Source organism: Crotalus tigris, unplaced genomic scaffold (assembly GCF_016545835.1).
Source record: "Crotalus tigris isolate CLP2741 ecotype Arizona unplaced genomic scaffold, ASM1654583v1 scf7180000019570.252052, whole genome shotgun sequence".
Lineage (NCBI taxonomy): Eukaryota > Metazoa > Chordata > Lepidosauria > Squamata > Viperidae > Crotalus > Crotalus tigris.
In genome coordinates this window covers 152324-177918 of record NW_024097600.1, presented here as the reverse complement: position 1 = coordinate 177918, position 25595 = coordinate 152324, and the positions used below count along the sequence as shown (strand labels likewise).

The 25595-nt window shown below is 38.0% G+C and overlaps 1 protein-coding gene across 2 annotated transcripts in view; it reads left to right on the top strand.

The window, feature by feature from the left end:
* Nucleotides 1–25595, top strand: part of COL5A2 (collagen type V alpha 2 chain) — a 96129-nt gene that overhangs the window by 61896 nt on the left and 8638 nt on the right. For both annotated transcript variants that reach the window (XM_039363713.1, XM_039363712.1), the window contains exons 26-50: nucleotides 1188–1286; nucleotides 1370–1423; nucleotides 1512–1565; nucleotides 2359–2412; nucleotides 2597–2650; nucleotides 4532–4576; nucleotides 6073–6171; nucleotides 8211–8318; nucleotides 8444–8497; nucleotides 8984–9037; nucleotides 9147–9200; nucleotides 9784–9837; nucleotides 10051–10158; nucleotides 10251–10304; nucleotides 10490–10543; nucleotides 12886–13047; nucleotides 13755–13862; nucleotides 14651–14758; nucleotides 15691–15744; nucleotides 16658–16765; nucleotides 17886–17939; nucleotides 18665–18772; nucleotides 19960–20013; nucleotides 22801–22908; nucleotides 24270–24561. In XM_039363713.1, coding sequence (XP_039219647.1) covers nucleotides 1188–1286; nucleotides 1370–1423; nucleotides 1512–1565; nucleotides 2359–2412; nucleotides 2597–2650; nucleotides 4532–4576; nucleotides 6073–6171; nucleotides 8211–8318; nucleotides 8444–8497; nucleotides 8984–9037; nucleotides 9147–9200; nucleotides 9784–9837; nucleotides 10051–10158; nucleotides 10251–10304; nucleotides 10490–10543; nucleotides 12886–13047; nucleotides 13755–13862; nucleotides 14651–14758; nucleotides 15691–15744; nucleotides 16658–16765; nucleotides 17886–17939; nucleotides 18665–18772; nucleotides 19960–20013; nucleotides 22801–22908; nucleotides 24270–24561 — 2155 coding nt within the window. The remainder of the gene's footprint in view (nucleotides 1–1187; nucleotides 1287–1369; nucleotides 1424–1511; nucleotides 1566–2358; nucleotides 2413–2596; nucleotides 2651–4531; nucleotides 4577–6072; nucleotides 6172–8210; nucleotides 8319–8443; nucleotides 8498–8983; nucleotides 9038–9146; nucleotides 9201–9783; nucleotides 9838–10050; nucleotides 10159–10250; nucleotides 10305–10489; nucleotides 10544–12885; nucleotides 13048–13754; nucleotides 13863–14650; nucleotides 14759–15690; nucleotides 15745–16657; nucleotides 16766–17885; nucleotides 17940–18664; nucleotides 18773–19959; nucleotides 20014–22800; nucleotides 22909–24269; nucleotides 24562–25595) is intronic.

The window sequence follows — 25595 nt, the reverse complement described above, 5'->3', positions numbered from 1 at the left end:
TCTTTTCACTTTTTTTGCCTTTTATGCAGCATACATTCAAATACACGGCAAAGGGAAATTGTTACTCTGGGGCCTTGAACATCAGATTTCCAAAAGTTATTTCTTTCGGTTCCTCTTCCCCCTGTTTCAGATACATGCATACCCCGCTTGAAAAGGGTTTCTGGATCTCTTGTTCTATTACCCCAATAGTGTGATTCATCATATTTCATGATGCCAACAGTTTGAGTAGTTTATTCAACTCTAATGTTGATGTCATCTATGTAAGTGAAATGTTAAATTCTATATATAAATTAGAAGATGTATAGGTCAAGTATGGGTTCATTACAGTCCAAATATACTAGAAATAATTAATCAGTATTAGAACAACGATACCAATATTGGAATAGGAACAGTAATTTACTGAGAATACTTTTAATCCTTTTTTTAGTTCTGAGAAACACTTAAGAGTATTATTAGAATAAAAACATGTACTGTGGAGTTACATAAATGATATTGTATATAGAGCTGAAATAATTCAAAGGGCGTTTCCTAGCCTTATCCTTATGTTTCCTAACCTCTAATGGAAATTAATTTTACAGGTAGTCCTTGACCTATGGCCACAATTGACCCCCAAATTTATGTTCTTAAGTGAGACATTTTTAATTGAGTTTCACCCCATTTTACAACCTTTCTTGCCACAGTTATTAAATGAATCACTGTAGTTGATAAGTTAGTAACCCTGTTGTTAAGTGAATCTGGTTTCCCTATTGACTTTGGTTGTCAGAAGGTCGCAAAAGGGGATCACATGACCTTAGGACACTGCAACAGTGATAAATATGAACCAGTTGCCAAGCATCTGAATTTTGGGGATGCTGCAAAGGTCCTAACTGTGAAAAACGGTCATAAGTCACATTTTCCAGGTCCGTTGTAACTTTGAACAGTCACTAAATGAACTGTTGTAAATCGAGGATTACTTGTATTTGGGATTATTATCCCAGTATGTTTTACAACCATGGACTAAGAAACATTTGAAGTATTAAGCGAGCTGACCATTTTGTGATACGTATTCCCTCCTTTACAATTTTATTTCCTGAAAGATCCCTCATTGATGTGTTTAGATTCTGCATTGATGATTCTGCAACCAATTTTACACACAGACACAGATCCACCCACACCCACATAAGATTAAATGTTTGATGTTCCCTTAGGGTGCTCCAGGAGAAGATGGTCGGCCAGGCCCTGCAGGTCCAATTGGAATTAGAGGCCAGCCAGGCAGCATGGGTCTTCCTGGACCAAAGGGGAGCAGTGTAAGTATTGTGCTTCAGAATTTGACCATATTTACCAAGTTGTACAGTATTATGAATCATATATTAATAATATATTTAAATAGGGGGATCCTGGAAAACCTGGAGAAGCAGGAAATGCTGGTGTCTCAGGGCAGAGAGTAAGTATAATTTGTTTTTGTTAGAATAGCATTTAGTTTATACCTGTATATGCCACATTAATCATCTTTATTTATTATACCATTTTAGGGGGCACCTGGTAAAGATGGTGAAGTTGGCCCCGCTGGTCCTGTTGGGCCCCATGTAAGTTCTATCTAAACATTTTTGTGTGAAATAATATTATTCAGAATTAATGCTTTTGAATGGCACTGAAATCCCAACAGGATAAGAGCCCTGTGTATACTGTATATTCTTATAAATACATGATAATTTCTTTGGTAAATTCATTTTTTTAAAGGAATGGTAGTAGGAAGAGGGAAGGGTGAGATATACTTCATGATTGGAGGGTAACACACGTTGCTGAAATACAAAGAGAACTATTGGAGGGTAACACACATTGCTGAAATACAAAAGGCAGAAAATTTGATATTCAATTCTTTTGTCAAAGGAATCTTCACTTTATCTATATGAATGGCCACTTATGATAGCATACATATTTTAAAAATGTTAAAAAGGAGCATTCCCTGCCCTCCTTTGAAATATTGAAAAAGATACATTCATTTTTCTGTTTTGAACAGAAACATAGGACATTGATGCTGACTATCCAGATGTTTTATGTTATTTGTTCTATTAACTGCTGACATGTAAAAAAAAAAATAGATTTAGAGAAAAGGAAAACCAATCCTATTCACTTGTCATAACAACTGCAGAACAAAATGAATACCTGAAATCATACGGATTCAAAGGGGAAACTGTCTGAATAAATAAAACAATAAGTCAAATTAACTTTTTAACTCTATGTCAATATTAGCAGCTCGTTTGATCAGCCAAACTGCAGTAAGTTTGAGGGAGCAATAGAAAAGAACAAAATCTTTCTGTTATTGCATCAAGATATGGTATCGTGTGAAATCATTTTAAAAACATTTGTTTTATATAGGGACCAGCAGGAGAAAGAGGAGAGCAAGGTCCTCCAGGTCCTACAGGCTTTCAGGTGAGTCTTTTTGAAATCAATTTTCAATATAAGCCATCTAAGGGCTAATGACCACCATGTTTTGGGATTACTTAAGGAGTTATTCTTAGTGCTCGAATCAAAATACCACCAGAGCAGTATTTTCAACATATGGTTCAAGAGATATGCTGACCACGTGATTTGTTTTTGGTTTATTTCCTTGTAGGGTTTACCCGGTACCCCAGGCCCTCCAGGAGAAGGGGGAAAACCAGGTGATCAGGTAACTGTTTTATAATGGTTTTGCTTGGTTGGTTAATTTTGCCCATTTTTAACTAATTCAACCCTATAATTGTGTTTTAGCACTTTTAACATATATTATAGTGTAAGCCAGCCAAAGTCACTTTATTAGTAAGATGGGCAACATAGAAATGCAATATATAAAATAAATAAATATTTTTACAGCTGTTTTTTCCCCCTCAGAAGTTTTGATGCTTTTGAGAGAATGTATATTGTCATGGGGGTGGGGGATGGGATGTCAAATGTGTACAATATGTATTAAACTTGTATTAGTACAAGTGTACTAATGTGTCAAATGTGTACAATATGTATTAAACTTGTATTAGTAAGATGGGCAGCATAGAAATGGAATATATAAAATAAATAAATATTTCTACAGCTTTTTTTTCCCCCTCAGAAGTTTTGATGCTTTTGAGAGAATGTATATTGTCATGGGGGATGGGTGTCAAATGTGGTATTAAACTTGTATTAGTACAAGTGTACTAATGTGTCAAATGTGTACAATATGTATTAAACTTGTATTAGTACAAGTGTACTAATGTGTCAAATGTGTACAATATGTATTAAACTTGTATTAGTAAGATGGGCAGCATAGAAATGGAATATATAAAATAAATAAATATTTCTACAGCTTTTTTTTCCCCCTCAGAAGTTTTGATGCTTTTGAGAGAATGTATATTGTCATGGGGGTGGGGGATGGGATGTCAAATGTGTACAATATGTATTAAACTTGTCCAGGTTAATGGGGAAAAGTAGAAAATGTAATTAAAAATCTGAAATATCATATCCTTCCTTCCTTCCTTCCTTCCTTCCTTCCTTCCTTCCTTCCTTCCTTCCTTCTTTCCCACAGTGGAAATGTCAAGTAAAAGACATTTTTGTTGGTCTTTTTAATTTAATTACTTAACTTGGTACGAAGACATGCCAGGTGCTGAATTCATCTGGTTGTAGGAATAAAGGGAGAAGATATTTCAGCAACCAAGAGCGAAACCCCAGAATCCCAATGTAGCAATCACCACGAGGAGCTTGCTTCCTGTGCAGCTGTTCTTACATATAGCTGGGGTGCAAGTGGGAAGCGTTTGTGGTTCAGCTTCTTGCACATGAATATTTTAGGCCTCTCCCTCTTCTCTAGAAAGGCATGCTTGGGACATTGTGGGCCTTTGATCTAGGACATCTGGGCAACAAGAAATGTCTCAGTCATCTCAGGAATTCTCCTCTTTAATTCTTTGACAGCATGGAAGAACATTAGCTAGATACTGATCTAGCAATGCCCTGCCTCATAACCTCCCTTTACATACCTTGCTCAGCTTTTCTTTTCTTTTCTTTTTTAAGACTGAAGTCATAGGACATTTTCCATGGAGAAGCTCCCATTGCACTGGGAACTTTTATTAATGGGGACAAGCACAGCATCAATAATAATATATGGCAGTAACATGGATCCCCACTTTCATAATTTGTTGCTTGGCTTTTTAAGTGACACATGCACAGTACCAACAAAGCCTAATCTTGTCTGTCTGTCTGTCATCAGAGTACTTTTGAGCTATTACACTTAGTCACTTCTCTTGCTGATTTTGTGCTGTAATTTTGGAAAGTCTGTGATTTTACCTTTCTTTGTCTACCCATTGCAATTCCTTATCCTAAGTAAGGGATAACTGTTTGCAAGTTGCCAGTGTAGTTGGTCTTATACAGTATTCATGAAGAGGAACATGGTGAGAAGAACCTTCAGCTTATTATATTTGGCATCGTTGCTCTATTTTTTTTTTTCAATCACCAATAAGGAGTCCCTAATACTCTCTCCCCCTCCCTCTCTTCTTCTTTCTGTAGGTAGTTAGCAATAATCTTTCTTTCTTTTTAATAATTGTCTTAGGGTGTTCCTGGTGATTCCGGAGCTCTAGGTCACTTAGGTCCAAGGGTAAGTTTGATTTCTTAATGATGACTTTTCAGAGTAAATTTTCAGAGTATTTTTAAAATTATTTTTACAAGAAAAACAATCATGCATATTATAATAGTGAGTTGCAGAAATCCCTAAAGGGCAAGTTGTAAATATTACAGTTTGAATTCATTATAATATACACATTCTCCCCAGTGCTCTGATAGGAAGAAGGAAAAAAAAAGTCCCTGTGCAATGTTAAATTGCGTAGGCTTTGAGTCCATTTGTCTGAATTATTTTGAATCTTTGCTTTTTCATCCCAGGGGTACTCCATTCTATCTCAGATTCTAGAACCCCTTGTGTTAGCAGTTTGTTTCTGTTTATTATTCAGTATGCTTAGCTTATAGCAATAATACTTAGACTTATATACCACTTCAGAGAGCTTTACAGCCCTTTCTAAGTGGTTTACAGAGCCAGCAAATTGCCCCCAACAATCTGGGTCCTCATTTTACTGACTTAGGAAGGGTGAAAGACTGAAAATCGAATTCCTGGCAGTGAACAGTGAGTCAGCCTGCAACACTGCATTCTAACCACTGCGCCAGCACGCTTTAGTGCAGTGGTTCTCAACCTGTGGGTCGGGACCCCATTTGGGGTCGAACGACCATTTCCCGGGGGTCACCAAACAACGCAATCCGCCATTTTCCCCCCCTTTTCCTTAGCTGTGCTACTCCCTTTTATTCTATTGGCTTTTGAAAGCCAATAGAATAGACTCTCTTGAATAGAGTCTAATTCTATTGGCTTTCAAAAGCCAATAGGAATTGTCCATGCTGTCTCTGCCCTGCTGAGCCCACCAAAGTCCCATTCTGCAAATGGTGCTGCACCAGTTGTCCTCGACTTACGACCGGTTGAGTAGTCCTCGACTTATGACCGGTTGGGGGTCGCAGCATTAAAAAGGTTGAGAACCACTGCGTTAGTGCTTTACATATTTCAGTGTTGTGTACATCGCATTGCATATGTAATTTTTAAGTGCTTGCCATTTAGGTACTAGTTTGATGCAGACCCACTTAGCTCCAGAGATGAAAGTTCATCAGAGGACACCCCAGCAGTTATCTACAATCATGCGATATGTTGAAGTTTTAATGAGTAACAACACCTATAAAACTTATAGCAATTAAGAGAAACTACTAAGGTTTATATGATATGTGAGATCATTGTACAAAACTCTGCAAAGATAGCATCTCCAGGCAACCTGCTGCTCTCCAGTATTTTGATCCATAACTTGGCTCGCCATTTTGGCTGAGTTCAAGTTGAAATTCAAAATATATAAAGGCCATCAGATCACTATCCCTTAAAGAGGAAGGGCAGTTTGTAATATTCTGTAAAAAAAAAAAAATATTGCCAATGTCAGCAGGTTCATCTTTCACCTTTTTTTAAATAAAATTCATTTCTAATATATATGGAATGAGTAATTTCTTGTTTGATGGAAGCATCAAGTATTGCATTTACAAGCACTAAATTATTTTAAATGCTATTTCCAGGGAGAGCGTGGCCATCCTGGTGAAAGGGGAAACCCAGGATCACCTGGCCTTCAGGGGGAAAAGGGAATGGCTGGTGGTCAAGGTCCTGATGGTCCAAAGGTAAACAGCGTCCATATATACTATAAGTGGGCATGCATATCTGCACACACCATTTGTCTCCATATAGAGAGAGTGGATGATGCAGAAGAATGCTTAAAGTAGTGTTCATCTAATCAAGTAGTAAAAGAGAGGTATGGACGTTCTTAAAATGAACTTGACTCTTGACAACTGATTCCATGAAGGTGTGTGTGTGTGTTGTTTTTTTTTGACAATGTTACAAAAGTTGTTTGCCATTGTCTTTCTCTGGAATGTTTTCTACCTTCTCAGACTAGTCAACAAAGCTGGAATTTCTAGGTGGATGCCCATACAAGGAACAAATCAGTAGTTAACAATAAATCAATTTTGTACAGGTTACGGCTCTTGTGGACCTCATTAACTTTATTTTAAGCTGGTTGACATGTTCCTTTTAACATATATACAGTAGAAAATAGTACTTAGCATATGTGTAGATCAAATGAATTCAGTAATCAAGCTGGGATAATGCCAAGACTGGTTTCACTCCTTTTCTCTTTGTAAAAGATTTACAAAGCAAGAAAGATCCAACTACATTCAGGCCACGCAATTATGCTATTTAGCGGTTAAGCTCTGCTAGTCCTGGAGAAATTGTTTTAGTTTAATCATAATATGAAGCTTGCATTGCAGAAAAGAGATAAATCCAGTTGCCAGAAGGCAGAGAGGCATTGACTTTTAATTTAAAATAAATTAAGAGGAATAAAAAGAGGAATAAAGCAGAACTAGGGGTTCTTGCTTATTTACTAGTATGGAGAACATACATTAATCAGAGCAGAGTTTCTCTAAAGAATATATCAGTGAGATTATATAAGTGATGGTATTTTGATGTATTACAATCCTTTTCATATGGATTTATTTTACTTAACATTTGCTCCCGATTTTATTTTGATAATAAAAGAGCTAAAATGAAGGGAAAGAGCTCACATTTATACACACCTTGACAAAACAACAACAACCAGGTTTGTGATTCTGAATTAGGTGAACTCACAACATTTTTGACACCTTTTAGGAGACAGATCTAATTGAGATCTCATAAAACCTATTCTGAAATAGCTCTGTTGAACAACCACATTCACACAACAAAGCATTTGTTGATCCACAGTTTACAGTAGTGGCCAAAATTGTGGAAACCTTTTGGGAAAAGTGTACAGTAGAAATGCCACTTTTGGTTAAGTTTCCACCAATTTTTCTTCTAATTTCTTTATAACTGTAGCCTTGTTCACTTAATAAAACTATTTTACATCACTTTCTGGGCAACTAGTCAACTCTTTGCACCATTACTTTAATTTTATTATGTTTTACAAGCTCACTAAATGAAAGAACCCAAAAAAACCCCCAACCAACTTGATAGCGATCACATAACACACTGACAAATCTCCTCCTCTCAACTTCAATACATGACATGAATAACTAAATCCTACTGTGATCTGATTGGCTCATTGCCCAAATAAGATGACACCTGATTGGCTCTCTAAACGCTCATGCTCATTGGCTACAATCAGATGAAGGAAAGCTACCTGATATCAACCTAAACAAGTTGTGCTTCCTTTTTCTGGTTATTTGGCTATAACTTTTCATAGAATACAGTACAGATAATTGAACAAACTCTGTGGCATTACATTCTTGGTTAAATTATCTTTCCACTGATATATAATTTTATGGTACTACTCCCCCCAAAAAAGGGGTGTTATTAGCCATCAAACCTCAAAAATACACTTTTCCCAAAAGGTTTCCACAATTTTGGCCAGTACTGTATATAACACCATTGCATTGCCATTTCTGGCTGATGAGCTGCATTTTGATGGCTCACAAGTTGAAGAAATCTGAGCTATTTTTCAATTTAGGAGAAATGTGATTCCTTATGGCACATCCTAACATGACATTCATATGTTCTAGACATGGGGAAATGCACCCACCTAGAAAATACAAGGAGGGTCTGTCCAATAGAGAGACAGAGAGGCCCACAAATTGGTTTCCTCCCTCAAAATTTTGTCCTGCCCTTTAACTTCTTTTTCATTTTCTTTCAGGGTAATCCAGGGCCCTCAGGAGCATCTGGGGATCAGGGACCTCCTGGTCTTCAGGGAATGCCTGGAGAGAGAGGCCTGGCTGGAACACCTGGCCCCAAGGGTGATCGGGTAAGGTTTTTAGAAATATCTGTGGCTTCTCTTTCCTGTAGGAGGAATTTTTTGTTTTCTACACAACCTTACTTCTTTATACAATTATTTGTTAAGGACTTGAGTTTGCCTTATGCTTTTTTCAGGGTAGCATAGGAGAAAAAGGAGGTGAAGGCACAGCCGGCAATGATGGGGCCAGAGTAAGTGGAAAGTTCTCTTTTTCTGCTAATAGTGCTGGGTCTTAATGAGAGTTTATAACTAATAGTGCATTGCAGCATGTTTTTGCTATCAAGTGTTAGTAAACCAGAATTAATTTGTGGGAGGAGCTCATATGCTATAAATCAGGGGTGTCAAACTGCCGGCCCGAGGGCCGGATGCGTCACCTGGAAGCCGCACCCACTCCATTGCTGGCAATAGCAAAACAGTCCCAATACATTGCACAACATCACGTGACATCACGAGTTTGACACGTCTGCTGTAAATGCTTGAAGGCACCAAATTCCATTCCAAATAAAGTTTTGTTCTGATTTATTAGGGTTTTTAGCTCTTACTCTAGTATATGTCTAACCTTATAAATATCAGTGGACCAGCTTGGCTTCCTTTTCTGAAGAAAGGAAAAAATAAATAAGAGCTTGTACAAACCATGAAAGATTGCTTGTCTTACTGGAATTATGATTGTCTCCTAGGGACTCCCAGGTCCATTAGGCCCAAATGGCCCTGCAGGTCCGGCTGGTGAAAAGGTAAAACAGTTAGTGGAACTATCAACTATGCAGGGGGCTTATTATGTTATAGTATAACTTTTCAGGACTATGTATGATAATATCTCATAGCCTTTTTTTTTAATTTAAGGGTGAACCTGGTCCTCGAGGTTTAGTTGGCCCTGCCGGCTCTCGTGGAAATCCTGTAAGTAAAGAATCTTATTGTCTGTATTTTGATAAGTTGGATATTGGTATTGTTATGCATAATGGCATTTTTTTCACTGCTTTTTCTATTTTCCATTGATTCTTTCTCACTTTCTCTCTTCTCTTTCCATAAAACTGATAATTGAAAAAAAAGGCTGCCTATGAATTTATAACAGAACAACCCATTTTGAATATAAGTGTATTTAAAAATTATTGGATCGTTTGCGTCAATTAAATTATATATTAAAGCATCATAATTCTACATACCATATATTCTTGGGAAGAAACAGATTTCCTGTTCCAGCATTTATAGAATCCAGTTAGATGGTAGCGGTCATTAAAACATTTAAATATATTAATTAGATCATCTGTATATGTCTATGGGTGTGTGTTTACTGATGCCATTAGTTGCTTCTGCGAAACATATTCTGGAGATGTACCTAGCATATAGTCAGCTTACTTTTTACCAGAACAAATCATGAACTGCTGAAGTTACATTGTAAAAAATGGCATCTTGTGTCCTCAAATGTATATTTTTAACATTCTTTTGGAACCCATTTTCTTTCTCTCTTTTTTTCTGCTAGGGCTCCCGTGGTGAAAATGGCCCAACTGGCCCAGTGGGATTTGCTGGCCCTCAGGTGTGCAGCTTCTTTGAACTTTTTTTTTTTTTTTTTTTGAACCTGTGATTTCAGAGAAGGAGGCGTTGAACTATGTTGCAACATTCTTAAACACAAGGTGTATGCTAGGCCTTTTTTAAAAAATAACATTTTTATCACTTAAAAATAATATTCATAACATAGGCTTGGAATAGATGAAAGAACTGGATTGGTCATTTCTCTGAATGTTTCTAGGGTCCTGATGGTCAACCTGGTGTCAAAGGTGAACCTGGGGAGCCTGGGCAGAAAGGAGATGCTGGATCCCCAGGACCTCAAGGTCTTTCAGGATCTCATGGTCCACCAGTAAGTAAAAATCTCCTTGAAATAAAACTCTGCTTCCTATCATTTTGGGGGGTCAGCTGAATATTAATCTTCTTTTTCTTATTCCCATTCAGGGCCCCCCTGGGGTTCCTGGACTCAAAGGAGGCCGTGGTACAAAAGGACCCCCTGTAAGTTGATTGAGTAAAGTTCCTATGAGTAAAGTTCTAGCTTTTATTTTGATTGGGATGTTTATGACTTTCTTAGCACCTTAGTATATTTCAAACGTGATGTTTAATACAATATACCATAAAGAATGCTTGTCAACATAATACATAATGTTTGCTGGGTCCCAAGTATGTTTGTTTATTTCTAGGGTGCTACAGGTTTTCCTGGATCTGCTGGAAGAGTTGGACCCCCAGGACCTACAGTACGTTAGACATTTAATTAGATACATTACAGTAATTATTTTATTAAAAAAACAAATATTGTAAAACAATACAAACATAGGGAAGATCAAATTATTTTTAAATATCATTTGTGTCCCATTTTGCGTTAAAATAGGCAGAGGCAGAAAATGTATTCTCCTACAACTCCCATTCATCAATGACAAAAAAGGGGGGAGGCTGGGAACTGAGATTCAGGATCATAAGTTTCCAGCCCTTGAGATAATATGTCAGTGTGTTATAGCACAGGGGTCCCCAACCTATGGGCCATGCCGGAAGGGCCATGGGATAGTGCACATACGTGTGCCAGTGCACGCACGTGTGTGTATGCATTGATCCCCACTTGGCTGGCACCCACGGCCCCGTTTGCACATGCATTCAGAGCTGGTGGCAGTTGTCATGCCTCCGTCCGAGCCTGACTCTGAGGAAGACATGGAGTTCCCTGCTGAGGTCCAGGAGGGGGTGTCTGTGCCTTCAGAGGACTGTGGGGAGGAGCAGGCTGAGGCAGGCCAGGGCCCTTCAGGTTTGGAACAGGGAAGGCAGAATTCAGGCGAGGAGCAAGGCCCCTCCCCACCTGATCCTAGAGCAAGGAGAGAAGAGAGGAGGAGAGAACAATGGAGGCAGGCTCACTTGCTAGGGAGGAGAGCGTCCCACCCCACTCCACAAGGCACACCTGGGGATTAGGATTTAAGGAGATGCTGTGGGGTGGGGCATTTGCCGGGAACAAACGTGGGATCTTGAGATTGTTCTGACGTGATCTGAAAACTTTGTATTTTGGACCAGTTTGCTTCCTGCTGATCTCTCCTTGCAGTCTGCAGTTTGCAGTTCGCAGTTCACAGGCAAGCTGAGAGTTAAAAGGATTATAAGTTTGCTTGTTATCTGTCTTGTTTTAAGAACAGTGTAAACTTCCCTGGCTGTTTTGTTTGAACTCATGCCAGCATATGTGAGGGCTGTTGGGTGAACATTGGCAGTGATTAAAAAGACTATTGCTCTGGCCAGCTGATTGCTTTGTCTCCGTTCGGGGCCCTGGGTCATCACAGCAGTTAGCACCTGTGTGCATGCGCAAATGGACCCCTAGCACCATGTGGGTGCGTGTGGCCCTGTTTCTGCGCATGCATATAGGTGCAAATATCCCAGCTGCTCCCTTTCCCTCTGGGCCACCAGCATGAAAAGGTTGATGATCTCTGTTATAGCAGATTATTAATTATATGAAGAAGGTTTTTCCACTATAGCTCTGCTGGTGCTCTTAACCTGTGGTCTCTGGACCCCTGGGAGGCCACAATGTCATCACATGGGGTCCATGAAGAAATGTTATGATTTAAATCTCGAGTTAAGTCTTGGTCTGTGGTCATAGTCCATGGCCACAAAAGATATTTAAAGGGGGTCCATGGTGAAGAAAAATTTAACCACTGGACCAAGTCATTGTCCCTCACTCAAGGCAGGATCATCATAAGACTAAAAGGGTAGAAACATGAGCATCCAGAGATGGTGAGTAAATACCTGCAAGTTGATGAACATGGTGTCACAACTGGAATGGAGTTTCAGTTGCAACACTGTGACCAACAACTTGCAGATTTTTAACTCTCTTTTTAAGGGGAAAGATGATATTAATATCAATAAAGATGTTACACACTCTAGTTTATGGCTAGAGATAATACTGCACAATACATTTCTTGCAAGATAGATATTGCAAATGTGCTATTTCATTTGGAAGGAAATTCTACTTGGAGAGCATGAAACACTATATTTAGAGATTGGATGAATTCTATCACCTGGCTTAAGACTGTACAAAAAGATTATTGGAACTCTAAAACTTTTAAGGATTATCTTGCATTTAAAGGAAAAAATAAGTGCCCTATGTGTATTCTTCTACTGAGTATTAAGTAACTGAGTCTTTATTGTGGTCTTTGACCCGCTGGAGAATATTTTGACAAAGAGATAAGGAACAGTAATATTGAAATCCAAATTAAAAAAATAAGATTAAAATTATTTATGTGAATGTTGGGGCCATGGACAGAGCTGTACTTAATAATTAAGGAGTATTCAACAATAATCTAATGTCACTCTATTACATTTTCAGTATATGTAATACAGGCAACATGATTATTTCCTGGAAAAGCAAGATGAAGAAAACTTAGAAATGTATAATACATTGTTCTGAGGCTCGAATCAGGTCTGGAAGTGATCATCATAAGAATGGAAGACTACTGATCAAATAGGAAGCATCCTAGCTATGCTCTGGAGCAGGAGTATGCTGTAAATGCAATAAAGAAAAGAAATAATATCACTGACTTCTCTGTTTCTAACAGAAGCTTATTTTTTTCAGGGAGCTCCTGGTCCAGTTGGGCCTCTTGGAGAACCAGGCAAAGAAGGTCCTCCAGGTGTTCGTGGAGATCCTGGTGCTCATGGGCGAGTAGGAGATAGAGGCCCAGCAGGACCATCTGGCGGCCCTGGAGACAAAGGAGATTCGGGAGATGATGGACAACATGTAAGTAGAGGGAGGGACTGGGAAGTAGGGAAAAACTTATGCTTGCAAACGAAATAAAGAAACTGTCCTAATTCTAATCCATCCTAATCCATGTGTCCCCCAGGCTTTTTTTTTTTAAAGGGGGACTTTGTGTTAAAGCTAAAGAAAATAATTTTCGTTATTGTAACCCACAAGTGCTGGGTGGGTTACTATATCTGACCAAAAAACCTCTGGATAGGTCCCAGAGAGCAACAGAGCATTAGAGCTTGTATTTCTTTGCTGCTCTCTAGATCAGGGGTTCTCAACCTTGGCAACTTTAAGACGTGTGGACTTCAACTCCCAGAATTCCTCAGCCAATTCTGGGAGTTGAAGTCCACAAGTCTTACAGTTGCCAAGGTTGAGAACCCCTGCTCTAGATGGTTGTCTGGATTTTTGCAGTCGAGACATGGTAGCCCTGATATTTGAGGAAGAGCAGAGGGAAGCCTTGATTTCAACTCAAAATGCTAAGGGTCACTGAGCCATTCTCTTCATTTTTTTCCCCCTCTTAAATCACTTCTTTTAGAGCAAGGGAACAAAAAACCTACATTACAGCTGAAGCTTTCAGCGACATCAGATTTTCTTCTCTTTGCTACTTCTTGATTAGCTCAAATGCTAAACTATGACACCCTGGTTGAGTATACATGTTAGGGGGTTGCTAAGTAAGCCAATTTGTTACTTGTGTATTCCAGGGTCCTGATGGCCCCCCAGGTCCGTCTGGAACTACTGGGCAGAGGGGCATTGTGGGAATGCCAGGCCAGCGTGGAGAGAGGGGCATGCCTGGCCTGCCAGGCTCTGCAGTGAGTATTGCCACAACTGGCATTTTTGACTAAGCACTCAACTCTGCTCAACTCTAGTGAAAAGAAGGACCGGGGTGTGTGTGTGACATAATAGCAGTATTTCAGTATTTGAGGGTCTGTTACAAAGAAGACGGGGTCAGCCTATTTTTCCAAAGCACCAGAAGACAAAACAACAAACAATGGATGGAAACTAACCAAGGAGAGAAGCAACCTAGAACCAAGGAGGAACTTCCTAACAGGGAGGACAATTAACCAGTAGAACATTTTGCCTTCAGAAGTTGTGGGTGCTTCATCACTGGAGGCTTTTAAGAAGAGACTGGACGGCCACTTGCCTGGCGTGGTATAGGTCTCCGTCTTGAGCAGGGGGGGTTGGCCTAGAAGACCCCCAAGGTTCCTTCCAACTGTGTTATTCTGTTATTCTGTTTTACATCTGTAAGAATGGAGCTATGATTGACTCCCATTTATTTATTTATGAGACTTATATACCGCTTTAAGTGCAAGCACTCTCTAAGCGGTGTACCCCAGTAAGCAATGTATATATATATTTGCATTGCCCCCAACAATCTGGGTCCTCATTTTACCTACCCCGGAAGGATGGAAGGCTGAGTCAACCTTGAGCCGGTGAGATTTGAACCGCTGACCTGCTGAACACAATCAGCTAAAGTGGCCTGCAGTACTGCACTCTAACTGCTGCGCCACCTCGGCTCTTCTGATGTCTGATTGTTTTGCTATACATAACAATCTTCCATGGTTTTTAATCATTGACGTGGTCTCTCTTTTCATGCCAGGGAACTCCTGGAAAACAAGGTCCAACTGGACCAACAGGGGACAAGGGTCCTTCTGGGCCTATTGGTCCTCCAGGTGCTCATGGACCGGTGGGTGAAGCAGGGCCAGAAGTAAGTGGTTTTTTTTCAAAGGCAGTTTTGACATAAGAATACATTACTAGCATTATGGATTAATGTAACTGCTGTGAATAAATACATTTCCAGAACTGATATTCTTTCAACAAAAATATATTTTTATCACATTGATCATTAAGGGAATCAATTCCAGGTGTGGACAAGTTTTTCTACTGAAGGTTTTTCTGTAGAAGTAATGGGGGAGGGTAATCTATTAGAGCAAGGGTCTTCAAACTTGGCCCTTTTATGACTTGTGGACTTCAACTCCCAGAATTCCTCAGCCAGCGTGCCTGGCTGAGGAATTCTGGGAGTTGAAGTCCACAAGTCATAAAAGGGCCAAGTTTGAAGACCCCTGGGTTAGAGTCCTCCATGTTAGTAGAACTAAAGGAAATAGTAGGGAAGAGCTAAAAGTGGCTGTTATCATCTATTCTTTTTCTTTGACATGTTGCTTCTCCCCATCTTTCTGGCAATTTTGGCTGAAGGAAAAAAAATCATAGAGATGTTATTGAAGCTTTTAACTAATCTTCTCCATTTGAGCTTCTAAATTCAGTTGAAGGATATTGGTTGTCCATTCAGTCCTAGGCTATAAAGTTTAGGAGCTTGAACAAGAGGCCAGTATAACTGTTTTAAAAATGGCAATTTATTATAAGCCATTCTCTATTTGTATTGTAATCTAGTTGGTTTTAGTAGTTTCAAAAATGCAGTTAAAAATTATTGCTGCATTTTCATGAAATAGCAATATGAATATTATTCTTAGTAAGATATTATCAACCTACCTTAATTTCGACAATTGGAGTTTCCTTTTATATGTCTGTGATTATTTTGTAATTTCCAAGCCTTTTACAAAGGCAATCCCATATATAAAATATTATTTTAGGACAAATCTGGTGTCACACTTCATCCACTTCTCCACTTCTCATTCAACCTAGGGTCCTGCTGGTAATGATGGCACACCTGGACGAGATGGAGCTGTTGGTGAAAGGGTGAGTGAGTTTGAAAGTTCAATGAATAAAGCTGTTGTTTTCTTGTTGATCTGGAGTTTTATGTCACACTTTATACTTCAATCTTTGAGAAAAATCACAGTCAAAACTCTTAATAAGGATGGATGTTTTAAAGCAGATCCAGTTTTACAACAGAAGTATAAATGTGTCTATAGTCTATTTGTTTTGGGTCTTCATGAGTATAATTTTAGTAAAGACAGGAGCAAAAAGATTATAATTCACCATGTGGCATATAATATGTTGGAAGCTAAGCTCAATTAGCATAGGGAAGCCTACAATAAAATGTTGTTTTTGCTGTTGTTGTTATTACCTTTATTGTTATTAAAAGTTCTATGCCTCTCCACTCCCAGTGCCTCAGAGTGGTGTAGACAGAAAAACTTGAAACCTAAAATAACAAGACAGTACCAATCAACATGCATTGTAATAGCAATAATTGATAGGTTTAGAAACCAAAATCTAATATCCCTAAATTCTTTTTCCCAGAATCAAATTTTTCTTCATAAACACTCATTAGAGAGGACTGGCTCTTATATGTGAGGGCAAATTATTCTATGAGGTGTGTAAAAACCATGCAAAGTTTGTGCCTCTTCAGAAATGTAACTGGCAGCAATTCTCTTTTCCATGTTCCTTCATCCCTTTCTTCTGATGTTCCAGATACTTTTTCTCCAACACACACTAAACATGCTCAATCCTTATTGGACTATTTTGCAGATATGGTTTTTATCTCATGGCTTTCTGCTGATCTATCCCAGCTGTATATAGATAGTTGTAGTATATAGTAGCAGTTTAGTAATAATAGTACAATGGTACAAGATGCATCATTTTGTCTATATAAAGATATGCACTTGGAAATGATCTATATCTGATTGTAGAACTGGAATGGTATTTATTGTAGGGTGATCGTGGTGAACCTGGACCTGCAGGATTTCCTGGTTCTCAGGGTATTCCTGGCACTCCAGGGCCAGTTGGCTCTCCAGGGGATTCGGGACAAAGAGGTGAACCAGTAAGTATAGTTGTTCCCTTATTATTTTCATTTCATATAGTCTTGATCATACAATCAAATTTCCATTATCGTTTACCCTTCTTAAAACATATGTGATGAAAGATGAATTCTGGCCATGAAATGAGGTGGCTGATGAATATCTATTAACATTTCTGAGTTAAGTAACATTTTATTGGCTAGTAGATTTGCTGCTGTAATTTCCTAGATCAGGGGTCCCCAACCCCCAGTCCATGAACCAGTACTGGGTCGCGGCATGCCAGCAACCGGTCCGCACAAACAAGGAAAGCCCCATCCACAGGATGCAAGCAACACACAAAACCACTCTCCCTCTGGTCCGTAGAAAAACCTCTCTCCACGTAACTGGTCTCTGATGCCCAAAAGGTTGGGGACCTCTGTCCTATATGGCCCGGACATGCCTTTTTCCAAGCTCTACTGTGAGTCCTTTATGAAGATCTTATGGAAAAGAGCTGTGTAGTTAAAATGATAAATGAATGAATGCTCTAAGGCACAAGTTCTTAATCTAGGTTCTATGGATCCCTTCTGCGGATAAATTTCAGGGATCTCTAAACTCAGATGAGAAAAAATTTACAACTCCATCAATCTTGGGATCTCACAGGGATCCTGTACGATGGTTATATTGTGTTTAAATTGAAGTTCTCCTACAATCTTACTTTTTAAATTTTTTTAAAAGTGTTTTTTAACATATAATGGCATTGTCATAATTGTTGGTTATATGCCACCCAGAGTTACATTTTGTGAGATGAGCAGCAATATAAATATGTTTAATAAATAATAAACTTTATTTTCATTAACTTCTAGCAGAAATTTAGTTTTTCATTCTGTTATAAGCAACAAAGGAACATATGGCTCTGAGTCTCCAAAAATGTTTGTTCAGTAAATCTCATTATATAAAACTTTTACAATGATTCATACTTTGATCACGACATTTGAGCACAATTAGTTTCTTTTGCAAATTATATCTATGCAGTTTATTTTATGCATTTTTCTGCTAAGGTTTCAATAGACCCTCAGAGGTTCCATAACAGAAAGACTGTAAGAAACTCTCTTCCAAGCATATAAATGCAATCATAAATGAAACCATCTTTTCATTTCATTGCAGGGTTCACGAGGCCCAGTAGGTCCCCCTGGCCGTGCTGGAAAACGAGGTTTGCCCGTATGTTCTCTACGGTTTTTTTAAATGGAAATCTTAATTGTTTAAAAAATAGTTGTATTTTTGGTTAAAAATAAGTGCAAGTTTTGTATATCTGTATTTTAGAGCTCAATCTAACTGAAGCTTATGAAAAATAAATTAATAACTAAAGAATAAATAAATAAATAAATAAATAAATAAAAATAATAAAATAAAATCTACTCATAGTAGATTCAACTGCACTGTATCTAGTTCCAGGTAGAAGATAGTCTCAAATATTCTTCATTGCAAAATTTAAATTTTCCAAATGTATTTATATAGATCATAAACAGTTGCAGGAAATTAAAGCCAAGAGGAAAAACCCACAATTATAGGTGGAAATTGTCTAAACATACATCTTCTCACTACTATCAATCTGCATTTTGAACAGCTTCGCACTATTCAATATATACAATTCACCCACACACACACACACATACACACACACACACACACACACACACACACGTGATTGATATGCAATGTAGTAAAAAATAAATTATGTTGCAACTGTGTAGAGAGTGTATAGGGGTTATGGATATTCATTTAGGGAGCTGAAAGTATGCGGTCTTATTTCACTGATGTCAATGGGAAATGGAGTATATTGCTAATGCCTGATTTGAAAAGCATAGAAATGGGCTTAGTTTTAGCTGGATTGTACCTTTATGTTTTATTTTTTATTTTATTTTGTTTTATTTTTCTAATTTAAGGGCCCCCAAGGTCCCCGTGGTGACAAAGGCGACAATGGTGATCGAGGTGACAGGGGACAGAAAGGTCATCGAGGTTTCACTGGCCTGCAAGGTCTCCCTGGACCTCCAGTAAGACATTATCTATATGTTTCTTTTACTCTTATTCCAGTTGTCCACGGGCAACTACCGTTTTTGTGAATAGATCATATTGCACTTTGAGCTATTTCTGCTTCCTTATTTATTGTGGTGGAACACTCCTTTTCTGGGTGATGCACTCCTTCAACTTTTAGAATCTCACATCACAAAAGCTCCAATGGCTGCCTTGTAAAAAAAAAGGCTGTAGCAATAGCAATAGCACTTAGACTTATATACCACAGTACTTTACAGCCCTCTCTAAGCGGTTTACAAAATCAGCATATCACCCCCAATAATCCGGGTTCTTGGACCGACCTCGGAAGGATGGAAGGCTGTGTCAACCTTGAGCTGGTGAGACTTGAACTGCCAAAATGCTGGAAGTTGGCAGTCAGCAGAATTAGCCTGCAATACTGCATTTTAACCACTGTGCCACCACGGCTCATAAAAAAAATATTAACCTTGACTAATTGCCTCTCTCCATCCTCAGAATGGTGTATTTAGCTGGAGAGGAAAAGGAAAAAAAATCAGTTCCTTTTAACTAGCTATTTATTTTAAATCCTTTAAAAGATTTTCTGGAGGTTTCTGCCATAGGAAAAATGCTGAGTGACTTTTTTATCAGCTAGAACAAATGTATGCAAGCTGCAATACATTATATAACACAATGGAAATGATTGCTTGATTTTTCTTTTGCTTTCATTGTGATCCAGTCTCTCCTGAAATCTGGAGTGTCTTCAAAATCATTTTGCTGTTGACAAGAGATTTATTGGAAAATATTGCTGATAGGGAGAATGAGGATTTATAGGAAAGAGTCTTATTACGTTGCCTTCCCTCTCCCTCTAATTTAGGGCTCTGATTTTTCAAGGTGGTTAGTAATCCTGGGAACCAAAACTCAAAACTACATTTTCTTGCAGTGATTGGAGGCCAAGCTTGGCTGTCTTGGCTCTAATGTAATCTTAATCATAGGACTAATTGTCTATGATTTTAGAACTTCATGCAACTTTTTTTTTTTGGCTATCTTCAAGTCATTATGTTACGAATCAGAAATGCTGAGATGTTAAAGTAAAGAATAATAGGTCATCATTGGATACTCAAGATTGATGTATTCAAAACCACCGTATCTTCTTCTTTAAAGATAAGATGTAACTTGAGAAAATGTAGACCATCCACACTGTGTTTTGCAGGGACCTACTGGTGAACAAGGCAGTGCTGGGATTCCAGGCCCATTTGGCCCAAGAGTGAGTAAACCAGATGTTAAGTATAATATGGAAACAATTAAATCCCCTCCCCCCCAGTTTAAGTTTGCTGTTGTACAGATGGTGTTTGTTGATTTCAGAGTACAATTAATTTGGATAGGGATTGCAAATTTTTTTTTTATTAAACAAGGTTGTGCTTGAGGTCATTTACCGTCCTTAGTTCTTTTGTGTATGGATTTCTAAATATAATCTAGTATTTGGCAAAGATGCTAACTTGACAAAGATTTAGCTTTCAGTCCAAAAAAGGTTCTATCCCTCAAGATTTTTAAGCTTCAAAAGCAATATCTAATTTGCTGGTATCAACTAATGGCAACTTTGGTGCACATTAATGCGTACTTTTCTAATGGCCTTTAGTTATCTTTTCCTACACACAGACCTCAGTGTTCTTCATTTTTTATTCATATTATGTCCTTTCCCAACTCCTTATGTCTTTCCAGTTTTGCACAGAACTCAGGCAAATTTTAAAGGGCCAACTTACAATATAAACAACTAAAATCTTAATATTGCTCTGATTTTAATTTTATCAATGCTTTTATTGCTTACATTGGCTGGCTAGGATGTTTAAAAATTTGAACATTGTGGATTTTATCAGTGTCATTATAATTTTTAAGAAGCTTTAACCTATGATTGACTATAACTTCTTAGAAGAATAAAAAGTGAATGAATCAAAATCTAAAATACTGGGTAACCATTTTCTCTTTGTGCCAAAAGGCATCAAATTAGATATCAGGTAAGGCTTCTTCAACCAACAGCTCCAGTTTATGAATCAGCAACCAGAATAGGCTTTCTAAAGAATACATAATGGGGGAAAAAAAATCAGTTTCTGAGTTTCTTGGGTTCAACGGTTGAGATATAAATTTAAACTGGATTAAGATGTTGATGGATACTCAATGAAGACTGTGAACTTTTGATATCAGCAGTTTTCCCTGAAAAGGGAGAGACAAAAAGTGCAAAAATGAATGTGTGCACATGGGTGAATCTCTCTCTCTCTCTGTGTGTGTGTTGTGTGCATATGTAAAGAAAACCTCAGTATGTTTCCATTGGAGCTTACCAAAATAAATGATTAAACTGAGGAAATTAAAAGAAAAAACAGCAACCCCCTCCCAGATTTCTACTAAATTGTCATTGGAAATTTCAGAAAACAGATTCTGCCACATTAAAGTAACATAAAACTGGACAGGGGTTTAGTGGTATCTAGGTTTTCAAGTTTCAAATCTCTCTTCCCCCCCAAATAAAGCTAAACACAGCGATTTAATATAGTTAGTGGAAGCAGCTGTTAAAAAGGGCAGTTTGAGCATAGTCCAACTTACCCACCTGCATCTTTTACCTTAGGACAGGAATGTCAAACTGCTGGCCCGCAGGCCAGATGCTTCACATGGAAGCCACACCCATCCCAGCTCTGGCAAGGGGAAAAAAGTCACGATACGTCACAACACATCATGTGACGTGGCGAGTTTAACACCTCTGCGCTAGGGGAAAGGCAACTTTATTGTAATGTTTGAATAGCCCAGCAACAAGGAAGCTTCTCCCTGCCATGGCTTCTTGGGAGCAATTTTATGTCACGATTCACATTTTTTTCTAGGAGCTCTGTGGAGTGCCCACAAGAAACACCTGATAATTATAATAGGAAGTCTTTGGGAAGGTAATGGTCACAGACTGTAGTGCAATTCTTTTAAAATAACTTAAACAAGGGGAGTAGGGCTCTAGGCCTGCTTATTTGGTATTTATTCAGTCTCATCATTAAAAAAAAAACTGAGACAATATGGCTGAAATGGTCTCATAGGTTCTCAGCCTATGAGAAGAATTGAAAAAGAGAAGAATACTTTTGCTATCTAAGCATTTCAGCTGGTCAATTAGAACTGCCTCCTCTGGGAGACAATATCTAAAAGAAATGAAGTTAGCAGACTCAGATGCCACAAAGGATGCCTCTGGATTCAACTAACAAAGACCTGTAAGAAAGCCTATTCTTATTCTTTTCATTCTTAATCAGTAACATGTGTTACCTCATTCATTTTTGTGGCTCCCCACCAAATTAGCATTTTAGCATCATTCAGTTAGCACAGTGGTTCTCAACCTTTTTAATGCTGCGACCCCCACCCGGTTGTAAGTCGAGGACTACTCAACCGGTCGTAAGTCGAGGACTACTCAACTGGTGAAGCACCGTTCGCAGAATGGGACTTTTGGCGGGCTCAGCAGGGCAGAGACAGCCTGGACAATTCCTATTGGCTTTTGAAAGCCAATAAAATTAAACTCTATTCAAGAGAGTCTATTCTATTGGCTTTCAAAAACCAATAGAATAAAAGGGAGTAGCACAGCTAAGGAAAAGGGAGAAAAATGGCGGACTGCGTTGTTTGGCGAACCCCATGAAATGGTCGTTCGACCCCAAATGGGGTCCCGACCCACAGGTTGAGAACCACTGAGTTCGCATTTTTATCCCATGTCTCTTTTTATCATCTTCCCCAAAAATGTCAAGAGCAATTTATATACAGTTATCAAAAAAGGTACAATATTGAAGGGAAATGGAGGGGAGGGAGAAGAAGAAAAACAATCAGACTCAGCAATTGGTTACTGAGATTAAATAATAACTAGTAAATAATATGCAGTTGGAGCTTTTGATTCATTCATGCATTGTGAGCATTAGCAGAGCCAATTTGCAGTTATCTTGTGGAAAGTTGAGAAAGGCCAGAGGTATCATTTAGTTGAAAAGGAAGGAAATTATTTATGTGTCCTTATTGACATGATAAATATGAACTTTTGCTTTTAATATAGGGTCCCCCAGGTCCAGTTGGACCTTTAGGTAAAGAAGGAAATCCTGGGCCACATGGACCAGTTGGGCCTCCTGGTGTAAGAGGAACTTTAGGAGAAGCAGGACCTGAGGTAAATAATGGGGAATTGGTTCAGTCAGAGAGAGGAACAGTTATTTCCATTGAATAACCTATAAGCTTGTATGAGTCAAACTGCACGCCATTTTGGAAGAAACCACATCTTCTTTATAAATGCAGGGCACCTAATCTGGATTGAGGCACGCATCTGACCATTTGTGCCTTGTTTTAGGAAGCAACCCAGATCAGCTTTTTTGTCCTTGTCATTTGCACCACCAATTTGCTTGCTTAATGGATCACTTTTAAATGATGACAAGGGTAATAGAAAAAATCTAGATCCAAATCACATCAGCCAATAAAGGACCAAAAAGCTCTTCTGTGCCTCCTATCCTATCAAGATTAGATCCTCTAAACTTAAAATAAAAGAGTAAACTCTACTTCAAATTATGTTTGATGCTTGATGATTTCATATGGACATTTATGTGGTTTTCATGACAGTACAGGTGGTCCTCGACTTACAACAGTTCATTTAGTGACCATTCGGAGTTACAACACTGAAAAAAGTAACTTATGACCATTTTTCACACTAATGTTGCATCCCCATGGTCACATGATCAAAATTCAGACTCTTGGTAACTGGTTCATATTTATCATAGTTATGGTGTCCTGGGGTCATGTGATCCCCTTTGGTGACCTTCTGACAAGCAAAGTCAATGTGGTAAGCCAGCTTTACTTAACAACCATGTTACTCACTTAAAAACTGCAGTGATTCACTTAACAAATACAGTAAGAAAATTCATAAAATGGGGCAAAACTCACTTAACAAATGTCTCACTTAGCAACATAAATTTTGGGCTCCATTGTGGTCGTAAATCGAGGACTACCTATACTACAAAAATGTTTCACTATTGCCACTGTTCAAGAATAAAAAATAAGGGGAAAAAGGGTGACTCTGCTTATTCTAGAAGAAAAAATACATAAAAGTGTTAGTTCAATGAGTTTAAGCCTTGGCTGTATCAATTACTTACAATCTTATTGGGGAATGGTGTTCCAAATAATCATTCTTAATCTATGTACAGGTATTAATCAATTCGAACTACAATATTCTATTACTGAAACAATGTATTCCTTTGCCACTGAATTTATTGTTGCAAATTGGGTAGCTAAAGGGACACATTCCTTCAGCTAACCATCTGTCTGTCTGTCTGTCTGTCTGTCTGTCTGTCTGTCTGTCTGTCTATCTATCTATCTATCTATCTATCTATCTATCTATCTATCTATCTATCTATCTATCTATCTTGTATAGCTGCCTATGTTAACCAGTAACTCTAGTTGTAATGATTGGAACTACTATCCAGTTCTTGTAATTTTGTGTCCCAGATATTACAATCCTATATTACTGCTTTTTGTGTGTAGGGTCCTCCTGGTGATCCCGGTCCTCCAGGCCCACCAGGTCCCCCCGGACATCTTACTGCTGCAATTGGTGACATTATGGGACATTATGATGATGGTCTACCAGACCCACTACCAGAGTTCACTGAAGATGAAGCTGCTCCAGATGACAGCAATAAAACAGATCCAGGAGTCCATGCCACACTGAAGTCATTGAGTAGCCAGATCGAAACAATGCGCAGCCCTGATGGATCTAAGAAGCACCCAGCCCGTACTTGTGATGATTTAAGATCATGTCATCCATCCAAAAAGAGTGGTAGGTGTATTTTTCTTTGTTTTTATTTTAAACAAACAGTCTTCAAATGTGTTATACATATTTCTGGAAGGCAAATATAACCAGGGCCTAGAAGGACTACATTATGAGGAATAGTTGGAAGAATTGTTAGCCAGAAAAGAGAAGATTGAGGGGAATGTGACAGCTCTCTCTTTCTCTCTCTTTTTAAAATATGTTTTATTGATTTTTAACATATGCCTTAATATCTGCTAAACATTGTGTTGTTTGGGTTAGTGTTTAAAAAACAATACCAATTAATTTCTATAATTCTATAGTCAATATAATAACTTTACTTGATTTCCTCTTCTTCCAATAATATACTCTTTAGCCAACCTTAAATTAGTAGTTCTTATTTAAATGACAATTAAATATAAACATTTTTCTCATGTTTCTCCAAATAATAACCACATCAGTATGAAGCTTCTTTTCATTGATCATCTTGATTGCCTCATCATAAATCCTGTTTACATTCTTATTTAAATTTGTTTCCCCCACAGTATTCAAAACATTCTTACTGGTTAAGATTTTCTCACAATTAGTTACACTTAAGTATTTAAATCTTTTTTCTCATACAAGCCATCACATTTTTACATTTCTCATATCTTAAAAGAAAATAAGAGCAAAAAGAAAAAAAAAGCAAAACAGAGAAAACATTTCTTTTATATAAACCATCCCAACATTTTTATATTTCTCATGTCAAAAAAAAACAAAACAAAAACAAACAAACACAAAAGAAAAAAGAAAGAAGGCATACTATATTGCTTTAGGGGCTCATCCCTCTTAAATTAATCTTCATTTATATTCAAAATCTTTCTATTTCTTTAACCATATTCAAACAAATGTTTAATTTTTAAATACTCCCTCTTATAATTCCCATCATCTAATTTCTTGATTCTCACTTTAGCCTTTTTTTTTTTTGCCCAACATCTTTCTTGTTCAATATGCTTTGAAGAATCAAAGAGTCTTTCCATAAACTTATAAATGTTATTGCAGGTACAAAGGGCAAAACAGGTAAG